The sequence below is a fragment of the Anabrus simplex genome, chromosome 1 (assembly GCF_040414725.1).
Source record: "Anabrus simplex isolate iqAnaSimp1 chromosome 1, ASM4041472v1, whole genome shotgun sequence".
Lineage (NCBI taxonomy): Eukaryota > Metazoa > Arthropoda > Insecta > Orthoptera > Tettigoniidae > Anabrus > Anabrus simplex.
The window spans coordinates 1,563,682,563-1,563,705,800 of record NC_090265.1 but is presented as its reverse complement, the minus strand read 5'-3'; the positions used below and the strand labels follow the sequence as shown (position 1 = coordinate 1,563,705,800).

General features: G+C 38.3%; 1 protein-coding gene across 2 annotated transcripts in view; it reads left to right on the top strand.

Moving 5' to 3' along the window:
- Gem2 (Gemin 2) overlaps positions 1-18,279 on the top strand; it is an 85,985-nt gene extending 67,706 nt beyond the window's left edge. For both annotated transcript variants that reach the window (XM_067153326.2, XM_067153325.2), the window contains one exon: positions 17,932-18,279. In XM_067153326.2, the coding sequence (XP_067009427.1) occupies positions 17,932-18,024 (93 nt within the window). In that variant the 3' untranslated portion in view covers positions 18,025-18,279. The remainder of the gene's footprint in view (positions 1-17,931) is intronic.
- The last annotated feature ends 4,959 nt before the right edge of the window (positions 18,280-23,238 follow it).

Below are 23,238 nucleotides of genomic sequence, written 5' to 3'. Positions count from 1 at the left end.
CAGGGGTGTCCAGCCAACCATTTTTGTGTATTGCAAAACTTTCCTAGTGCCCTTTGTATATTCTAAGTTCTGTCTTCTTGGAGGTGAAGGTCGGTGTCAAGGAAAGTGAGAGAACGGGAGGAGAGATGCCAGAGATGCCAAGTCAACTGGACAGGGAATTTATTAGAGTTGTGGCAAATCGTCTTCAGCATAAACATGTTCTGTTGGTTTAGTTGTAAGGATTATACAATTTTATGGAAGCTGCCTGCTACAAATCTTGTGCAAATGTGAGTTGGGGTAAAAAAAAAATTACCCTTTCTGTTCATTGCATCAGTGATATCTGCATAAAGTTTCCTCTTCTCCAATTCAGCTTTTTCTGTTTTCCTGTTGTTTCTTGTAAGACAAGGTAAAATAGTTTCTTCTACCCCAACATACAGTATTTTTTACACCAGATTATTTGTAAGCTACATTCAGTATCTAGAAGTGCTCCATTGTTGTAGCATACAATATTGGCTTCCCAATCTTTTTTTTTTCTTTTTTGGGGGTTGACGGAGGGGTAGTTTTGTTTGTTTAAAAGTTTGAAAGGGGAATTATCCAGATCTTACCGGATGAGAGTAATTGGGGGAAAAGAAATTATGATTAGCCGCCACCATCAGCAGCAGTTTCCCTCGTCCAACTCCTGCCAGCATATTTCCATCTTCCTCTATCCAGCCACCATTGTTCCTGTGTTCCAATCCAGGTTTCTTCTAATTATTCTTGATTTTTTGGAACTGCCTTGGTCTGGGTCTCCCTCTTGTGCTCCTTCCTCTATTTGGGTCTCCATCATCCCCTTTGGCAGTTTTTCTTCTTTGAGGTTCCATACGATTTTGTGATGACCTGTACCTTCATCTGAATCATTTTGTGACTTACTGCCATTCCATTATTTCTTAATTCTGTACCTGAGAGGCAATAGAGCGTGTGTCCATTTTTTGTGATTCTCAGTTATGACCATTTTTGTTTTTGGTATAATAGACCACATCTGTGTAATAGAGGCGGTTGTCCTATTGCCATTCCCTGTGGATTTAGACTGTGGCATAAAGGCGGTAGTCCAGGGTGCTTTTAGGACGGAAAAGGCGCATGTGGGACATCCGCACTTTGCAGAAAACATTTTAGTGCTGCAAGATCACATGTGGGATATCAGCCTTTTTTCTTCTAAGTAATTTCTCCGCGGGAAGAAAGACTCAATAGACATTCGCCTTATGCGTATATTATTGGAGTACGATAATGAAGTTTGCTTATTACTGTGAATGTTACTGTTGTTTCCTGTGTTACGGGTATAAAAAAGACCTGCATTATCACATGCAAATTTGCGTGAAAACAATAACAGTGAAATATAATATTGTAAGCCTCAAGAAGTTAAAAGTTTTGTGAGACTTCATTCGAACATACGCAAAATGAATAATTTTTCAAGAGGGAAGATGATATTGCAACTTACTCTCAAGCAAGCATGTGAAGTGAGAGGTAAATATATTTGTTTCTTACTGAAGAGTTCCGTATCAGTCTACATTTTGTTACTGACTATGCTTTGTGCAGTTACGCCCTAATTACCAACTTTGATGTATAGAATGAATACTAACTTCAACTGATTAAAATTAGATCCCATTAACATCTGCTGTATTATTAGTAATATCTTAATCATCGTTATTATTACTATTTTAGTGCTGTATATCAACATTGAACTTAGCTCGTAACTTCCAATACAAATATCGCATATTGCTAGAGTCTAGTTCTTGGGACCAGAAACGTCAGATAATAGGAACCTTGGTGAAGGAAGTTCCAAGAAATAGACACAGAACTCTTAAAAAATGGGTAGTTGTACAGAGAGAAGAAAGATGACAAAACTCGACACATGAGAAAAAAAAACATGAAATAATTCCTGTGTGTAAAATTATGTTTTTGAATACACTGTGTTTCACTGACAAGTTTGTCATGGTTTCTATGTACAAAAATATGAACTCGGTAGTTACATGTGATCGAAGAAGGAAATCTACGCCGACCAGTAAAATACCAGAGACGGTGATACAAAGTGTAAAATCTCATATTTCGAAATACCCACAATAATGGTTACTGTATGTGTGGGATGAAACAATTGCAGGGAGAGGAGGTAATGAAATAGCGTCTTGCTTACTGAAGTGGATTCAGTTTCATTGCTCGGATCATTCTCGGGTGTTAACAATGCGCTCCAATAATTGTGCCGGTCTGAACAGAAACGGTCAAATTTCTCTCGTGAACAACTGGCTTTTGACACAGTTCCCCACAACTTCAAGAGATCAACCATAAATTTCTTCTGAAATGCCCCCACCCCACACACGCACACATACAGATGCGCACGCGTGGAATTGGGCAGTATTCATTCAACCATTGAAAGGGAAAAGTTGAAACTCACCAACTTGGAGATTGCTGTACCACATAATTGGCCTCTGTTCATTAGAACATGCCAGGTAAAGAAGCTGCTAGTAGTCCATGAAATGCAATGTAGTTATTTCAAAAATTTTACATCTTTAACTGAAAAATCTAGGCCCCCTTTCACAAATTTCAAGAAATATACTTCTGGTGAAATGTTTCTAATCTCAAAAGTTGTTTGGCTTAAAGTTTCAGCTGACAAACCTGGAAGTATTGCCTAAAAGACATCCTTCAACGACACCTGTTTTTAAGAAATTTTTTTATCAGAAGACATCGTAGAAATGTTCTTCTATTACCAAAGGAAATTCCGACCATACAAAACGGACCCAAACCCTTTAGTTCACCAAAATACACGGACCTGCAAAGATTAACTCAGTGGATTCCACGACAGTACAGTGCATTTTACAGTGATCTCCGTTATGGAGGAGGAGAAGTAGAAGAAGACGAATATCCTACCGATGAGTGATACTTCTACAGACATAAATTGAAATTCTCTGGAGAACATTTCATTTGGGAAAAATAATTTACAATAATTATCTTACACAGAACTTCAGTGACAAGAATAATTGTAAAAATTTTCTTAATATGATAATTATTATGAGGTTCTGTGTGTGCTATATTATGTTTATCTTGTCTATTTAGCTACAGAACAGATGTAATTTGATATTACAAACAGTTGTTTACGTATTAACTTACTTTTACACCATCCAGAAGTTTAACAAGGAATTAAGAAAAAAGGCGTAGGTCCATTTTCACAGTTTCTCCAAGAAAATTTAGATTGGAATTTATGAATGTGTATTTAACATCTACATAAATATATGATATGCAGAATAAATATATATAAAACATTTACAATTCTACCGCATTTGTATAATGAGCAATTGGCATAAATGTGCAGCCAGTTACTGTTTGTAGCTTATACTATAAAATTAACAAGATTTACATAAGCCCTTTTGCTTCTCAGGTATGGAATTTGATTGTGTATTCTAGCACTTGTTTTTTCACTCCCTGATATTTCCCAGATGTGGACATCTAGAAGGATCATTTGGTCACTGAAGTGATCAGTAATTTTATTTTTGATTTTGCCGTTACCAAATCCAACTTCAGTTATAACAAAAATTCTTGCCCTGCTGCATGCACACCATTTCTCTCTGCTTTTTGTGCTGTGAACTTAAAACTAATAGAGTAACTACAGTGGAACCTCGATTCTCCGTTTTTGGAGGGACCACCGTAAAAAAAACGTACAACACGGGAAAAAGGAAAATCCGGGAATGAATGAACCATGAACAATTTGGCTAAACATCACAAAAAAGAAATATGTATACTTAAAATCTTACAAACACCCCTAAACCTGCAGATTACGAGGTGATGCATGGTCAGTGTGACAAATCCTCTCGGCCGTTATTCCTGGCTGTCTAGACCAGGGTCGCCATCTCACCATTAAATAGCGCCTCAACTAAAGGTAATCGTAGAATGAGTGAACCTGGAACCAGCCCTCATATCCAGGTAAAAATGCCTGACCTGGCCAGGAATCGAACCTGGGTCCTCCGGTTGAGAGGCAGGCAAGTTCGACCGCGGGGCCGGCTTCAAACATTAATTACCGGTACGCGGCTTAAAAGTCTCGCAACTTTACATTCAGTTTTACCGGGGAAACTTCGTCGGTTTCGTCTGAAAACTTCTTTCAGATCAGCAACTTTGATCGGTCAAACTGTTCGAAAAACCTAATAACATCAAGCCAAACAATCGACCACAAGTATTTTTTAATTCTCGAATCTAATAAAATAAAGCACATTGGATACAAAAGCGCCCAACATGATGGCGAAATCCCTTTTTCTTTAAATCTTCCATTGTAATTTGGTCAGCGGTACCTAGGTACTGTTCGTAGTCAGTTGGTGGAAATCTTGTACCGCGCAAATTAGGCCTACGGCCTATATCGACTTTTAAAGTTTATGTTGAACTCGAGAATATTGTTTCGAATGTAAGTATCGATTCTCAAGTTTTCGAATACTAATCACGATTACATTGGAAAGAGAAAAAATATCCTCAAAACTTCCGAATTTACGGTTATTTGCGAGCTTGAGCTCAGCTGGAAAGCGCGCTCGCTGTCCAAGTCGGCACGAGTGCGAAATGATGCAAAGGTTTTTACACGTAACGTGCGCAAATAAAACTACTGCGGTTTTAACTTTTTTTTTTTTTGCTAGGGGCTTTACGTCGCACCGACACAGATAGGTCTTGTGGCGACGAGATTTGAACATTTTAACACAATAACGTGAAATTCCTAGTCTTACATTAGGGCCAAAACATTAAAGGCAATCCCAAAACCACCCATGCCTGTCTCGATAACGTAATCGTATAGGCTACGATAATATTAAGATACTCAATTTGTGTTACTGTACTTACGAAGGAGCAGTTTAGATTCCTACCTGAAAGCTCAGTGACTATACAGTGCCCTCAGGGAAGTGCCGAAAACCTGTTCGGCGATACACTCGGCAAAAAGAAAGTAAACATCTAACCATAGACATTATGTACACGCTTTGCAAGTACGAACATTTGACGAAACTCGTTCCGTCTTCAAGCAGAGCTGTCGAAATGCGTTCTGTCTCCTTCCAATTGTTGTGGACACACTCTGCTTTATGATTTCGATTCTCTAAACAATACCACTTGAATGCGATGCTAAGATGGTCCCTTATGCAACTTCACCGCCGATCACTTTTCCTCTTCCTCAAACTACCGCAATGACTGGACGTTAACACCAAGATCTGCAAGTATGCCGTAGCCGTCCTTTCGTGAGATACAGTTTCTTGAAAAACGCGTGATCGAGGATTTAGCGTTGATGGGACTGAAATTTCTGAACGGTTGATGCGGGAAATCGTTTCTTCGAGAAACGGATGATGCGGGATTTTTACAACGTGATTTAATTATGATGCTCGCGGGACCACGTAATTTGAACGGATAATATGGGAAAACGTAGTTTCGGGGAACGTATAATCGAGGTTCTACTGTAACAGTATTGTTTCGTGGCATTATCAGTTATCAGTAACTCACAACAAATTTTTCCAATTATTCTGGACACAAGAGTAGTAGAGTGTACAAATGAATGCATGATTGCAAAATCCTAAGGCATCCCTATTTACCTTTGTTTCATAACATAATTAACTAAACATCTAATTTAACATCAATCTATTCTTAATTTTCACCAATTGCTTTTAATTCTATCGCGAGTGTTCAACAAATTATTTATAGATCTGCAAGACAGTAAATTTATATATCTTAGATATTAAATTAAATTTAAATTAAATTTTTCATTTACTTCATTTAAATTATTATCAGGATTGACCGTTGGTAGAGTTTGATGAAATATTCTTCCGCAAAGCTGAGAAGAGGACCCTTCTATAAAGTTTTTAAGATACATATATCTTGCTTAATATCACTGAAATTATGGTTATGGCCAACCATGTGTTGGCCCATAGCTGAAAATCTATCATGTCTATTAGCATTAACATGTTCTGTATATCAAATAGCAAAACTTCTGCCTGTCTTTCCTATGTAAGATGCTTCACATCCAATACATTTTAACCTGTATATACCCGAGTTGTTAAATTGATTAACGGAGTCGATGGTATTAGAATTGTGAAAAAAAATTGTATACTGTTATTTGTGGTTTTGAATGCTATTTTAACATTATATATCTTAGATAAATCAGTTATATGGTATATTTTGTTGTTACAACTTTTATTATAATTTGGATCCACCTTATTCAATACATAAAAACTGTTGTTTAGATGAAATTACAACATATATTTTAATCAGAACTAGTTTCAACGCCCTTTTTGCGTCATCATCAGCTGATATAGGTTCTTGTTGTTGTTATTAAAAGTAGAAAATTCATGTGGTCTTCTGTTCCTCGACTAATTTAGATCTGGGTTTATTTTCAATCTTTGATATTAATTTGTTAATAACAGTTTTGTTCAAACAATTAGATTATGCTATGGATTGAATGTTGCTGATTTCTTTATGTATGTTGTTTCTTGATAAAGGTATGTTAAATGCCCTAAATGGTAGACTGTAATATGCTGCTATTTATTTATTTATTTATTTTATTTACTTATTTTAATTTATTTATTTTCTTGAGAAATAGGATGTAATGAGTTTGATCTTACGGTGTTTACAGTTTGTGATGTTATATTCTAAATGGTTCTCAGTTCTTCTTTCTTCTCTTCTTCTTAATTCTCAATCCTAAGATTGGTTGGCAGCAATTCGTCTTCTCCACTCTTCTCTGTAATCCGCTGATCTCTTCATTTCCACATATGAGCCTGTTCCTACATCATCTCTGATCCGTCTTGAATATTGCAGTGTAGATCTTCCTCTTCCTCTTTTACCTTGAATCATTCCTTCCATGACATTAACTCAGTTCTAGTTACTGTTAAATCTGAAATAAGGCAGTTTTTGAAAAGATGAATACATATGGTAAAAGACAAGGAACAAGTCTGAAGATCTATTACGAAGGCCCCTCAATGAATATTGAAGCCCACCATCTTGATGAAGCTGGAAAGCAGAAATGAACTTGTCAGGAACAGGGAAGAAATGGATGTAGAAGAACAGGGGAGAGAGCCAATCTATCTGGAGACCGCATTGTATGAAGATATGGAGATTGTCTTTGTCCTTTTGCGTTTTCTATTTCTTCTTCTTCCTATACTGACCTGTCATTGTGCATTTCCTCTTGTGTATTCCTTTCAACATTCCTTTTCATTTTTTACATACTACTTAACTTCCTTAAACATTTTGCTAGTTGGAATTGTTACAACACTGTTAACATTTGCATGAGTTTTATCTGATACACCAGCACTCATACTGATAGGTCCTACATTCCACAGACTTGTGACCAAACCTGTTGTACTTGGAACACTCCACTCCACTTTCCTTCAGACTGCATTCCCTTGACCGATGCCTCTTACCCCACAGTTAAAATAATGAATACTGCTTCCGTTGTCTTCAAAACTATGTAGAAAGTGTTAGTAGATAATGGAAAGAAACAAACAAGTGCAATTCATTGTATGAGGACAGGAAATTATTTAATTTAGATTACATACATTTTTGGAGAAGAAAATTACAAAAAAGGTTCACCTTGTATATTTTATGTTAAATATTCACTGATATTAGTTAATATTCTAGGGTTATTGGTGTAGATGTATTGAATAATCTTGCCAAGTTCAGTCCTATAATTATGAGATTATGAAAAACAGTATACCTGCGCAGTTTGGGTCACGTAGCTGTCAGTTTGCATTTGTGAGATAGTGGGTTTGAACCCCACCTCAGCACCCTAAAGATTATTTTCCATGGTTTCCCATTTTCATACCAGGCAAACGCTGGGCCTGGACCTTAATTAAGCCCATGGTTGCTTCTTTCCCACTCCTAGCCTTTTCCTATCCCATCGTCGCCATAAGACCTATCTGTGTCGGTGTGACGTAAAGCAAATTAAAAAAAAACGAAAAAAGTATGTGTACATAACATGTGCAGGTGTTTCAGCAGCTTATCGGCTAAACCGTAATTTATGACACTAATGACGTTTAGCTATGAATTTCTCAACATTAGTGGACAATAAGGGTAACTATTTGTCAAGCAATTTTTGGCACATTATGTGCTGCAAAACCAATGTTGCACGCTCAGCCATTACTGATGCATTCACAAATGGGTCCCATTAAGCTGGTTTCATCTTGGCTTATCTGTTGTCTTGAGTGTCTTTATCAGTCCTTCATGTAATTGCAGAGGAGCCCCCAACATTTAGCAAAATAAGATCATCTTGGGGTGATTTTTAACTATATACAGTATTTGTTTATAAAGCTAGTCAGCATTATATACAAGGTATATTATACAATCACCATATATTTTTGACTTGCATCCGAATTAATGAATTTGACTATTATCAGTCTAATATGGTTCTATTGACTATGATACAACTATATAACTTGAAGGCTCTTAGTATGTCTGCCCTGTCAGTGTATGTATTTTCAGTCTTCAGCCCTAAGGCTGGTTGGATCCTCAACAGTTCTGCCATCAGCTGTCATAGATGGCCTGGGCATCACTGAAGAGACGTACTAGGGAAATGAGGAGTGAGATAGTCTCCTGTTGCTTTCCTCACCAAGCCAGAAGTTGCTATTACATATCAGTCTGCCAAGCCCACTGGAATGCATGCACCAACCGACCCTATGAGCAACATTTTCACACCATTCCTAGCAGGGACTGGCTGCAGAAGGAATGGCATTACTAGCATCGCTCATACCTCAGTCACTTTCATACTGTCAAAGCCAAGGATAAGACAGAGACAGATCAATGAAAGTAACAAAATTGCTCTAGCCCATACCAGAAGACATAGTGCACTGTAAACACTAGGTCCTGCCAGCTAAGGCATGCCCTGTCAATACAGTACTTTATTACATTCATAAGAACTATGCTACCTTACGTCAATTGTACGTATTGAGAAATCGACCCATTCTCTTAATCAGCGATCAAAATATTAAAACATCTATACAAACAAAGACCCGAAACAAATTACAAATGATCAACCTTTGATATTAAAATTATCATAAAAATTCATGGTCATTATTATTATTATAGGAATTCAGATGACTTTTATGTATGTTGAAATAACATTGATAACATATTCACAAATACTTATATCCTTAAAATGAATAAAATCTTAAAGGCTAACTATGAAATTTGAAAATAACACTTTCGCAATATTTAATGCCCGTGTTTGGCTGTCTGTGTCTTGCATGCTATGAAACTTAGTATCATTCAGGATAGTGCCTATGATTCACTGCCTGCCTGGCCATGGAGCTCATAAAGCTGCCACGCTATGCATAAATGAAGAACTTAACACAACTGACTAGCTTAAAAACAGGAAGATTATTGGTTCTGCACTGTACACATTTTTATACTAATAGTATAAGACATAATCGGCCCATTACACATATCTAAAGTTTTGTCAAATGGTCATCATAAATGATATTAAGTTTCATAGCATTACAAGAATCTGACAGCCAAATATTTTTATTTTCAAATTTCATAGCAGGCCTGCAAGATTTTATTCATTTAAGGTCATAAGCATTTGCGACAATGATATTTCATCATATGTAAACAGTCTTCTGAATTCCTATTTTAAAAAAATTTGACTGGTGTTTGCATCATATATTTTATAACAACTTCAAACCTTTTTGGTGTTCATGTATTTTAGAATTTGCTTTTGTCGCACCGACACAGGTCTTATGGCGACAATGGGATAGGAAAGGTGTAGGAGTGGGAAGAAAGCGGCCGTGGCCTCAATGAAGGTAGAGCCCCAGATTTGCCTGGTGTGAAAATGGGAAACCACAGATAACCATCTTCAGGGCTGCCGACAGTGGGGTTCGAACCCACCATCTCCCGGATGCAAGCTCACAGCTGTACATCCCTAACTGCACAGCCAACTTGTCCGGTGTTTAAATGTCACATATCTTAACTTCAAAGAGAACTTTACTGCAGCTTGGAACAAAAATACCCAAATAATAATACACAGTTTTAAAAAAACTTGCGTGATCATGTTTTTTAACGTCTGGTATGTGAACGTTAATTTGGTAGATGGGGTTCTAATGGTCGTACAGCATACCTTGAGACCTTAGCTACTCAGGGGATGTCAAATCAAAGTTATACTCCATCTGTAGGCGTAGCCATGCATTAAAATGTCAGGTGACCCCTCAAAACAAAGTGAATTGCGGTGTGTCCATGTGTCATGAGGTACACAGACTACTGTGGTCATTTGAGCATGTACGTAAACCAGCATATTCCATGAGACATCTTAACGAGGTTCAAGTCGTAAGGGCCGTCACTTTGATCCAGAAAGGATGGATTTCTCGTTGTGTTGCTTGGATCTCATTGTCTCTCACCAGGCAAGTTGGCTGTGCGGTTAGGGGCTCGCGGCTGTGAGCTTGCATACGGGATATAGTGGGTTTGAATCCTACTGTCAGCAGCCCTGAAGATGGTTTTCCGTTTTCACACCAGGCAAATGCTTGGACTGTACCTTAATTAAGGCCACTGCCGCTTCCTTCCAGCTCCTAGGCCTTTCCTATCCTATCGTTGCCATAAGACCTATCGGTGTTGGTGCGACGTAAAGCCACTAGCAAAAACAAATTGTCTCTCCGTCAGTTATTCACTGCTTGTGGAATCGCTACAGTGAGACAGGCCAGTTCACAAGGAGGGTTGGACAAGGTCGTGGACGCATGACAACCCCACAGGATGACCGATGTCTGACCTTCTGTGTGTTGCGGCGTCGTTCAGCAACTGCCAGAGAACTGCAACAAAACCTCAGGAGGGTCATTGGAGTCACAGTGTCTGACCAGACAGTAAGGAACAGGTTAAGAGAAGTGTCCTTACGACCCAGATGTCCTGTTCGATTGCCCCGTTTTAACGCAGCAACATCGTATAGCTCGCCTTCTGTTTGTCCGTATTCACGTCAACTGGCAACTTTACCAGAGGAGACCTGTGTTGTTCACAGACGAGTCCAGATTTCCCCTGACACGCGCGATAGATGTTAAGGTGTATGGAGACCCCGTGGTGAGCAGTACATGCCAAATGTTGTCCAGGGAGGCGACCGATTCGGACAAGGTTTTGTGATGGTGTGGGGTGGCATCAGTATTGATGGCCGTACGGATCTTGTCGTCGTCCATGGTAATCTTACCGCTGCGGGGTACATCGAGCAGATACTGCTACAGCATGTGGTGGTTGCTGCATACGGTGTTGTCCCTGAATTCCTACTCATGAACGACAATGCCAGAGCTCATGTAGCGTGCATCACCAGAGCTGTCTTGCGAGAACAGGACATTCAAGAGATGGAATGGCCAGCAGTGAGTCCCGAACTTAATCCCATCGAGCATGTGTGGTAAAGGCTTGTCAGAAGTGTTCATGGGCGTCCTGTTCCACCACAGATTCTCCAAAAACTCAGACAGGCTCTCATTGCAGAATGGAACCTTATACCACAACGTGACCTCTGTCGACTTATACGGAGCATGCCATGTAGGTGCCAAGCTGTGATAAATGCTTCTGGAGGACATACACCATACTGAAGCTCTCCTGTGATAAAAATCTACCCTGGAGGACTGTTATCACTTTGTTTTTGCCTCTATTTGGACATTTCCTTTTGTGTTCTGAAAATGAATGTGAATCCATCGATGTTCTTTTGTATACTTCAATGGTAAAGAATAAAGGTTTAGTTGGTAATATAACTGAGTGGAGGTATTGTTTTGTGAAGCATGGCATACGTTCAAAAACATGTTTCACTAAATTTTTTTTAAACTGTGTAATAGGACTATGATTTTTAAGCTGTCACCAGAGCTGTCTTGCGAGAACAGGACATTCAAGAGATGGAATGGCCAGCGGTGAGTCCCGATCTAAATCCCATCGAGCATGTGTGGGATAGGCTTGACAGAAGTGTTAGTGGGTATCATGTTAAACCACAGGCTCTCCATGAACACAAATAGGCTCTCGTTGAAGAATGGGACCTGATATATTATAATATAATATAAAAAATGTTGATCTTGGGTATGGATATTTTAATATTTTGATCACTGATAAAGACAATGGGCAATTTCTCAAAATGTATACAACTGATGTAAAGTAGCATGGTTTTTATTTATGTAATAAAGCATTGACAAGGCGGATCCCTAAGGGCCTTTGAGTTATATAATCGTGACAACCAAATCTCGATCATCACAACACATTACTAACTTTTTGATTACTACAAAAATATGACTAACATTGTTCTGGAAAAATCCTGTTTCAAACATTTGCTCGAATTCTATACTGTAGTCATATGGTTGTAATTTTTGGACTATGTATGTATTTAGTTTTAAGTTCAGCTCCTTGGCTGAATGGTGACTGTAGTGGCGTTTGATTTAAATGGTCCCAGGTTTCATACCCCGCCGGGTTATAGATTTTAGCCGTGTCTGGTTAATTCATCTAGCTTGGGGGCTGGGTGTTTGTGTCCATCTCTACAGACTTCATTTACATACAACACACAAAATTACCAACCCCTACAAAAAAATGTAGTAGTGAATACATCCCTCCACATAGGGTTTGCATCAGAAAATGTAACTGGCCATAAAATTAGGCTTAATCCATATGTCAGTGCCAGCCCCAAAATAATTGGAAAAGGTGTAGTAGTAGTAGTAGTAGTAGTAGTAGTAGTAGTAGTAGATGATTTATTGTTGTTATATCTCTCCTAACATCCCTTTTGATATTTTCAAAGCTGAGGTAGATGTAATAGTTCAGGGCTGTATGGCGTCAAGTATTGAATCTATCATTCTTGGAGACCTAAATGTCAAGTTGCCTCTGTGAGGGGCACCAACTGCAGATCGTAGGGGAGAATATTGGGCAGAATGGATAGCGACCCTAGACTTGGTGGTTCATAACACTGGAATCTTACCAACTTTTTCCAGAGGGAGCTCAGAGTCTTTCATAGACGTCACCTGCTCAACGCAGGGTATAGCATCATTCATTGTTGACTGGGAAGTTATGGAAGATGAATCTCTCAGCGACCATCGTTTTATTTATTTTTAAGTTAAGGGATCGAAGAAGCTTAATGATATCATGAAAATGGTGTGGAATTATAATTGGGAAACTTTTAAAATTGCAATCAAGTGGGTGTCACAAACTGTAGATACAGTGCAACATACTCTAAAAGATGTAACTGCTGTTCTTAAAGATGCTTGTAGGACCAGCCGATTGAGGGGATCAACAAAATATAAAACGTGTCCCTTACTGGTGGAACAATGAAATAGACACGCAAAGGAAAGACTCCAATCGCAAGAGACGAATTCTTACAAGATCTAGGAAAAACGTCAGCCAGGTCAACTTAATAAAATTAGAAGCTGACCATAAGGCATCAAAGAGGCAACTAATGAAGCTAATAAAGGATTCTAAGAGAAATCTCTGGCAAAAGCTATGCGAAGATCTAGACAGTGATATCTGGGGGGCGGGATATAAGATAGTGACCGGTCGAATAATCAACAGGGTACCAGTTCAGCTCCCAGCTGATAGAAGGAAAGCCATAGCGATGGAGTTGTTCCCTTGTACTAATGACAGACTTGAAACGGAATCAGATTTTTGTGTTGCAGAACCATTTACTCTGGTTGAGTTACAAGAGGTAGCATGCAATATGAAGACTGTTAAGGCACCAGGTGTAGATTGAATCCCACCAGAAGCCATCAAGTATGCAGTTGAGGTGGCAGCTGGTTGGATCTTATCAGTCTTCAAGGATTTATTTAAAAAGCGTGAATTCTCCGATGAGTGGAAAGTAGCCAAGCTAGTGCTGTTATTGAAGGCAGGGAAACTATCATTAGATCCATCAGCGTACAGGCCACTTTGCTTATTAAACACCTTGAGCAAACTTTACGAAGGATTGATTAAAACGAGACTGGAGAACAGGGAGGACTTTCTTCAAACCAGTTTGGATTTAGAAAGGTTAGAACCACAACCCAAGCTATTGAGAGGGTGATTCAAATACAAGCAGAAAGCAGTGAGAAATGGGCTGCCTTTATAACGCTAGATGTCAAAAATGCTTTTAACACTGCTTCTTGGAGCAGTATTTTAAGAGAACTTCATAGGATGATCATTTCTCGGTATCTACAACAAATAATCGTTAAGTACTTCAAAGGACGAAGAATACGACTTCATGATTTAGAAGACCTTGAAATGAGTGCTGGCGTTCCACAGGGATCTGTCCTAGGACCCACCTTGTGGAACATTCTATACGATGGCGTCTTACGCCTGCAGCGGACAAAAGGGACAACATCTATTGGTTATGCAGATGACCTTGCAATAGTGGTAATAGCAGAGAATGTAGAAGAACTGACCTTCCGAGTAAATGAATCATTGAGGCGCATTAACCTTTGGATGGTAAATAATATATTGAGATTGGCTCCACATAAGACTGAGGCTGTAATTTTGAAAGGTTCCAGGAATTGGAAAAATGCCCGTTTCTTATTAAATGATACAGTGATTATCCCAGGGGAGTCTGTACGATACCTTGGGGTTCTTATTGACACGAATTGCACATTTGGCGCACGTGTGAAGGCAGTAACCCAAAAGGCAGAGAAGAAGGCATCGGCATTAGCCAGACTTATGCCTAACATTGGGGGACCAAGAACAGTTAAGAGACAGATTATGTGCTCTGCAGTATATTCCATTTTACTTTATGCTGCACCTATCTGGCACAATGCACTCAGGAGGAAGATTCACCGAAGAGCTATGGAAAGAGTACAGAGGAAAATGCTGCTCAGAGTTACCTGTGCATATCGAACCGTTTCAACAGCAGCTTTACAAGTTGTAGCTGCCAGTATTCCCATTGACCTCCTCGTTGTAGGGAGAAAACTTTGGCATGAAAGGGGTGCGACTATATCTGCTGAAGAAAAGAAAGCCTTGAGGAACCAACTCTTACTAGACTGGCAAGACCGATGGGATGGCACAACCGATGTTGGCCAATGGACAAAAAGCTAATACCCAACATAGGAGACTGGCTTAAATGTAGACATCGGCAGGTAGATTACTACCTGTCGCAGATCCTGACAGGACATGGAAGATTCGGCGTATACGCCATGAAGATGGGAAAGACGCAGGGATATGGTTGTCGGTACTGTTCTGAAAGGGATACAGAAGAACACACTTTTATCTACTGTGTTCGATGGGAAGAAGAACGAAGGAAAGCCTGCCAACAACTTGGCCGACAACTCACGCCAGGGAATCTGGTTCAGATTATGTTAGAGAGCCCGTTTGCCTGGAATACAGTAAAGGCAATGGCGACAAGCATTATGGGGATGAAGGAGAAAGGAAGAACTTAATAATATACATCACTCCATTCTGATGTCATGCCAACTAGCAGTTCCAGAATGGGCTGAGTGAAGTGAAGAGGGCAGGGGTTTTTAGTTGGTGGAAATCCAACTCCCACACAGAGTGGTGTCTTTAAAAGATTTTCCCCTGCCATAACAAAAAAAGGTAGTAGTAGTAGCAGCAGCAGCAGCAGCAGCAGCAGCAGTAGTAGTAGTAGTAGTAGTAGTAGTAGTAGTAGTAGTAGTAGTAGTAGGCAGAATTTTCAGACACCTTTCTGTGTGCAAGTGGACACAGATGTCTCATGAGAATATTAGATTAATCCTACAATTTGATCAAGTCCTTTTCCCATCAAAATATGAAACTTCTGCTAATGAATTCTGCCAGTAAGATTGCCTGTTGTTCTAAATGTAAGAACAAGTCATCTTAGTTAGTGCATCCCTACGTCGAACTGGTCACCACCTTTCACGAGTTTATCTTGTAGGTGCAGGGGTTGAAATGTAATTATGTCGGGCTGAGTGGCCCAGATGGTTTGCCTTCTGACCCCAACTTGCAGGTTCGATCCTGACTCAGTCCAGTGGTATTTGAAAGTGCTCAGATACGTCAGCCTCGTGTCGGTAGATTTACTGGCCCATAAAAGACCTCCTGCGGGACTAAATTTTGGCACCTCAGCCTCTCCTAAAATTGTAAAAGTAGTTAGTGGGACGTTAAGCAATAACATTATTATTATTTGAAATGTAATTTTGTCAACTGTGTAGGTTATTCCCTCTCCCTATTTGAAACCAATACGCAGTATACTCGGATTATTTGGACTGTCATATTTATTGTTACCAGGTAGAGGTATGTTTACTCTTCCATTATTGTTCTATCTAGAGGCTGTTTTATTTCAAAATTATTCCCTGTCTCTGTTTAAGAACATGACTGTTTCTGGACTAATCATCTTTTTAAACTCATTTTTAAACCATTACATCTGAAATGGCTAGATAAATGTCTGCTATAAAAATAATTTACTAAAAGCCACAAACAGCAGACTGATTATGTAGCAAACTTCCATATTGTTCTTGGTGTAGGCTGAGTGAACCTCAGGACCATGTTCATCTCCAGAAGTGAAAATATTGTTTCTTAAATTTTTTGATTTTCTGGTAGGGATTCAAACCCACGACCTTCCGAATGAACCAGTCACGTTTTTACCGCCTCAGCCAGGCAGCCCCTGGGAGAAGTGGGGATGAAATAGATCTGCAATATCCCCTGCCTTGTCATAAGAGGTGACTAAGTGAGGTAAACCTCAAGGACCCTCAGTTTCAGCCCCTTCACGAACCTACTACACTAGTGTAGCAGGGAGAGAGGTGATACTCCCAGGTGGTGGGTAGGGGGGTCCTAACCGGCTTGCCGGCGGACTTGAGCAAAATAAAATAGTTCTCGTGGACCAAACACACATCCCCCTGTTGGTAGGGGACTCAGCCAAAGAATACACCCACGGTATCCCCTGCATGTCGTAAGAGGTGACTAAAAGGGGCGACCCAGGGATATTCAAATTAGAACCATGAGACTACTTGTAACTAGTACCGCCACACAGGAAGCCCCATGGGTCGCCTTTACTTGCGAGTAGCACTACTATGTTAGGTACGCAATAGGTTTGTGATTAGTATCACTATATGAGCGACACCATGGGTCTGCATTGCCTATGATTAGTACCCACCATGTGAGAAACACCACGGGATAATACGAGTCCCTGTGATTAGTACACCTATGTAAGGAACACCATAGGTTTGTGTTGCCTGTAAATGGCGCTACAATGAGAGAAACACCATAGGTCTGAGTTACATGTGCGTATTACGTTACCTGTCAGTAGTACCATAATGTGTGGAATACTGCGAGTTTGCGTTACTTTTGATCAGTACCGCAACATGACAAATACCATGATTCTACTTTCCTAGCAATAAGTACCTTTATTAGGGGCCAATGACCTGGATTTTGGACCCCTTTAGACAACAAGCATCATTGATTCAGGATTGTGCTTTAGAAGAAGTCCTTCGGTCAGTAATACTATTGTTTAACGCTAGTTCCTGGGAATGTGGGGCATTGCGGGTCGGATCCACTGATTGTTTGTTTTAAATTCATATCCATTCATTCATTTGTCATCATGCTTGAATTCTGGTCAGTGGATTTCTTTGGGCTTTTAAATTGTCATTACTTTTCATCTCATTTCATACCGTTAGGGGCTGATGACCTAGATGTTAGGCCCCTTTAAACAAGCATCATCATCATCATCAGCAGTTTCAGCCCCTAACTGAGTCTGGCACATTTTCTACATTTTCTTTGTGTTCATCTTTCATATCCAGCCTCCCTAGGTCAACTCTTGTTCTCTTCTGATGTTGGCTGTGTCCCTTTTCCTTCTTTTGCCATTACCCCCATTCTTTGAAAGGCTGAAACCTCTGCCGTTTTTTCTTCTATTTAGTGCAGAGAGATAATGGTTGCGTAGTAATACTTCCCCTCGAAACAATAATCGCACCACACATGCTGCCCTCAGTTGGGAACGATGGTCAGAAATAACTTGCTGTAACTTGTTTTCCCCACTTACCTGTTTTTTTTAAATAATGTAAAAGTTGTGAGTAAGACTGTATTACGAATTTGAGGTTTTTTAATATATATTTTCAGGAAACTGCTGATCATCCAGTCGTTGCACCGCTCAACCTGTTGATATGCCTTGTAGCAAGGTACTTCCGTCAAATGGATCTTGCAGATCCATAACATTTATTCTATGAGATAAATATGTGCTCACATGATTGAGATGTTGTTACTTTATGTGGTGTCTTGTGGTGTATATACACAGCAAAGAACTCTCAATACTTACCTATCAGTAATTAAACTGTTGACATTATTGTAGTGTAATTGAGTGTATATGCTTTGTATTCCATAAACAGTGAAAATATGATTATGAATGTTTAATACAAGTTTTGATTGGTACAATGTGAATAAAGATATATACTTTCTTTTAGAAATCTATTCCTCTATAATTTTATTTGTAACTTCTAATTCCCTTCCAGTACCAAAGTTAATGAATTAAGAGGATAGTTATCCCAGTATTTTAACTGACCTCGATAATGTGAGATGGACAGCAGGCAATGGTATGTTGATAAACGGTATTTAAAGTCAGGTTGTTTCACAAATAGGAAAAGTCCTCTCAGTTTTAATTACTGTGTTGATGGGATCATTGTAAGTATCTAGGTGTTAATATAAGGAAAGATCTTCATTGGAGTAATCACATAAATGGGATTGCAAATAAAGATTACAGATCTTTGCACATGGTTATGAGGGTGTTTAGTGGTTGTAGTAAGGATGTAAAGGAGAGGGCATATAAGTTGCTGGTAAGACCCCAACTAGAGTATGGTTCCAGTGTATGGGACCCTCACCAGGATTACTTGATTCAAGAACTGGAAGAAATCCAAAGAAAAGCAGCTTGATTTGTTCTGAGTGATTTCCGACAAAAGAGTAGCGTTACAAAAATGTTGCAAAGTTAGGGCTGGGAAGAATTGGGAGAAAGAAGATGAGCTGCTCAACTAAATGGCATGTTCAAAAATAATAAAGGTGTTTTTTAATCCACCTATTCAATACTTCAGTTTCCACTTATAGTGGTTACATAAAAATATCAGTTAAATGGGACATGTTTCCCCCTCAATTTAGGGCATCTTCAGCCTAAAAATTTTCAAAAGTACACCTAATATGGAAGCTAAAAGTTTAGCTAAGTACTAAAATTGGGTACATAAATGTACATTATACAAACATATTAATGGAAACCCTGACAATGATTAAACTGAAAACTATTTTGTCAGAGACTAAAACTTCTTCCATTAAAATTCTAATTAAAATGGTTCAGTTAAAATTCTTAGTGGAAATACGAAAGTGATATTGACATAATGCCAACGACATGAGGGCGTGAACACAAGGACAAACATGAATGTCATATATACAGCATGTTCAAGGCCGCTGATGAATTTGTGAGCATGATGAAACTGAAGCATCAGTTGAGTTATTGTAGAAGTGTCCTATATGATTGGTACCGTACTAGTTTCGACCCCACATGCTTTGGGTCTTCCTCAGACACGATCCAGGTGGAAAAGTATGCTCACATACAACCAGTTATAGAGATAACAATCTGGTATGTCTCAACGATATTTATTTATTTATTTATTTATTTATTTATTTATTTATTTATTTATTTATTTATTTATTTATTTATTTATTTATTTATTTATTATTTATTATTTATTTATTTATTTATTTATTTATTTATTTATTTATTTATTTATTTATTTCGAAGCACAAGATACAGCTACACTGAGCAAATTTCACTTGCACTGTCAACAGACTATTTGACAAACGTACTAATAACTGTCCAAATCGAAAACAATGAGAATGTCCATGTTCATAGCCAAGTCGTCATGGGTCAAGATGGCGGTATAATCCCTTCACATCAACTTATCTTTAAGATACTATTTACACACCTCTCGAATACACTTTTATTTGATGCTATATCAAGCTCTTGTCTCCTATTAATATTGTTAAAGAGTGTTGGGAGGCGGATTAGGAAAGATCGTTGAACTATTGAGTGCTGAGTGTCTGGAATGTGGAGAAGGTCTTTGGTTCTGGTGGAGCGGGAAGGAACGCGGAGAGAGAAGAGTGAGACAAGATGTTCCGATCGGTAATGTCCATTTAAGATCTCATGGAGGAAACTCAGGTCAGCTACCTGTCGCCTGATGTGCAGCGGTGACACATTAATTGCCATTAATACCTGCTGCGTAGGCAGATTTCTGAGCTTGGGGTTTCTGTTCCTTACAATTGCAGCAAAGAAGGACACTGCTCTGTCTAACTGCTTAGTATTGGAGAGGGCGGCTGTTGTCCAAATCGGAGAGCAGTAGTTTAAGAGAGGTTGAACGATCGTGAGGAAGAAGTGACGAAGAGCAATGGGGTCAGAAATTTCTGTGAAGCGATAGAGAATGCCTAGTAATTTCATAGCCTTGGTTGTATATGTTTCTATATGGGTCTTAAAGTGTAATTTTGTATCGAATATTACACCTAGGTCAGGCTGTTGCGTAACCACGGTGATGGGCTTGTCGAGTAGGTAATATGATGTCGGTAGAGGAGATTTACGCAGTGTTATGGTCATGTGGCTGCAATTTTTGTGGATTGGGGATAAGTTTCCAAGTACGGCACCAGTTCGAGAGGGCTTTAAATGAGGACTGTAGCAGAGCTGCATCTGCTGGATTCCTGATCTCCCTACATATCTTGCAGTCGTCAGCAAAGAGTAGGGTATTCGCAGTTTCGTTGAGTTCAGACGGCAGATCGTCCATAAACAAAGAAAACAGCAAGGGGCCAAGAGTACTGCCTTGTGGGACACCGGAGGTGACTGGTAACCATGAGGATGAAGTGCCTGATATTACCACTCTCTGCCAACGGTTATGTAGGAAGCCAGCAAGAAGGGTCAGAAGACTGCCATGTATATTAAATCGTTCGGAGAGTTTATGGAGCAACAGAGTATGGTCAACAGAATCGAAAGCTTTCGAAATGTCTACGTAGCAGATATCCAGCTGTGATTTAGCTGCAATGGCGTGTGATGCAAAGCTATGCAGAGTGGCCAGGTTTGTTAGACAAGAGCCACCTAATTACATGCTCCACATTAGGAATGAATCATGTATTTTTTAATAATATTGTTATTAAATTTTAAGCTGGATTATGTTACATAATTGCATAGATTAGCAGTGAAAAACAAACAAGTATTGGTAGTTAGGATACTTCATTCAACCTACCGGTAACCTTAGTCATAATAACATACTAAGGTATATGACGGTGCAATGTGCAGTTGTGTCTGATTGTACGCGACAACTTTAAAAACGATGCCCGAAATGCAACGTAAGTCAGGGACGTAGATTATTTTGAAGAGATGTCACATAGCACATAGCTGTGTTGTTTGCTCAAAACAAGTAAAGTATGTCAGCAGGGATGATCCAGCACTTAAAAGCACATAATACCCGTGTAGGGAATCGGCACAGAGAACAACTCTGGCCCGATCTGCATCACAAGATTCTACCCTGTACATCCTATCTAGTTATTACAATAGTATTTAAATATTTTATTATTAAGGTCCACCTTTTCAATACAAACTGTACAATGTTTCACATATTTACGTTCAGGGGGAGCTAGTTTCGACCTAACTGCAGGTCATCAGCCTTAAAGGAAATCACACAAATATATTGAAGAAAATGAACAATGTATAGATACAAAGGTCTTAAAATTATGCACAACTCATAGAATTGAAGTAAGACTGGTTATATAAAATAAATACTGTTAATGATTTCGAGGAGGTATTGGTAGAGTGTATTCTGACATGTTGTAGAATAAGGAATAGAAGAAGGAAGCTGGGTGAAAGTAAAATTTTTATATGATTGAGGTGTTTTTACAATGCTTAGTAAAGCTAAAGGTTCCACCTATTCAATACGTTATCGTAATGGTCTATTTAGAACATCACATATTTATTTAACTTATCATAAAATACATTTTTTGGGACCGGTTTCGGCAATCCACTATGCCATCATCAGCCATTGAGTTTTTTTATATATAGCAAGGTACATTCAAAAATTTAAAAATATGCAATAGCAAGTCCTATTTTTACATGAAAAACATTAAAAATATAGCTAAATAGCATAGGCCCATTGTACTATACAAATAACATGTCTTTTTTGAAAAATACAATATTATTTAGTGCATCTAAAATTATTTTATATATAATTGGCAAAGTCTATGATTTTGGTATACCTTATGTACAATAGAATCATGTAAAATTGATAAAAGAATCTACTTTTTGCCATTTAACCAGTTTTTAAAACAACAAGTCCTATTTTACATGGAAATTATTAAAACTTGGCTAGTTAGTATTAACCCTTTTTTTATGTTATACAAGTAACATGTTTTGTTAAAAAATATAGTATCTTTTGGTGCGTCTAGAATTGTTTTTTAAGTGCTAACTAGCCAAGTTTTAATAATTTCCATGTAAAATAGGACTTGTTGTTTTAAAAACTGGTTAAATGGCATAAAGTAGATTCTTTTATCAATTTTACATGATTCTATTGTACATAAGGTATACCAAAATCATAGACTTTGCCAATTATATATAAAATAATTTTAGATGCACTAAATAATATTGTATTTTTCAAAAAAGACATGTTATTTGTATAGTACACTGGGCCTATGCTATTTAGCTATATTTTTAATGTTTTTCATGTAAAAATAGGACTCGCTATTGCATATTTTTAAATTTTTGAATGTACCTTGCTATATATAAAAAAACTCAATGGCTGATGATGGCATAGTGGATTGCCGAAACCGGTCCCAGAAAATGTATTTTATGATAAGTTAAATAAATATGTGATGTTCTAAATAGACCATTACGATAACGTATTGAATAGGTGGAACCTTTAGCTTTACTAAGCATTGTAAAATCTTGAGTCAATACGGACAAAAAATGAAGTTTTTAATACTAAATAAGTCTGCCTGCCAAGCAAAACGAAAAGCCTATCTTTATAAGAGCTTACGTATTAAAATAGGGAAATTGAGCAAGGATATTAACTTTATTAAAAAGTGTATTGCAAACAAATTAATTCCAAAATTTCTAAAGAACAGGAAGTATGTTTCAACACATCAAAGAAAGGTACAGGAAAAAACCAACAAACTTTGGCTTCAAAATGAATTGAAATTTCTATACAAGAAAAAATCCTTTTTAAATAACCGATTATATGAAACTCATCTCGAAGTAACTAAATTATTACCAGCTGCACAGTGGAATATTTTCCAAAATACAGTACAAAATGCATTAAATAAAATACTTTCCAAAAAAGAAAACACGCTAGATAGAAAGTTCCAGACTCTTCTCAATGAAACCAACTCGAACAAAGCGCCATCTAGAAACAC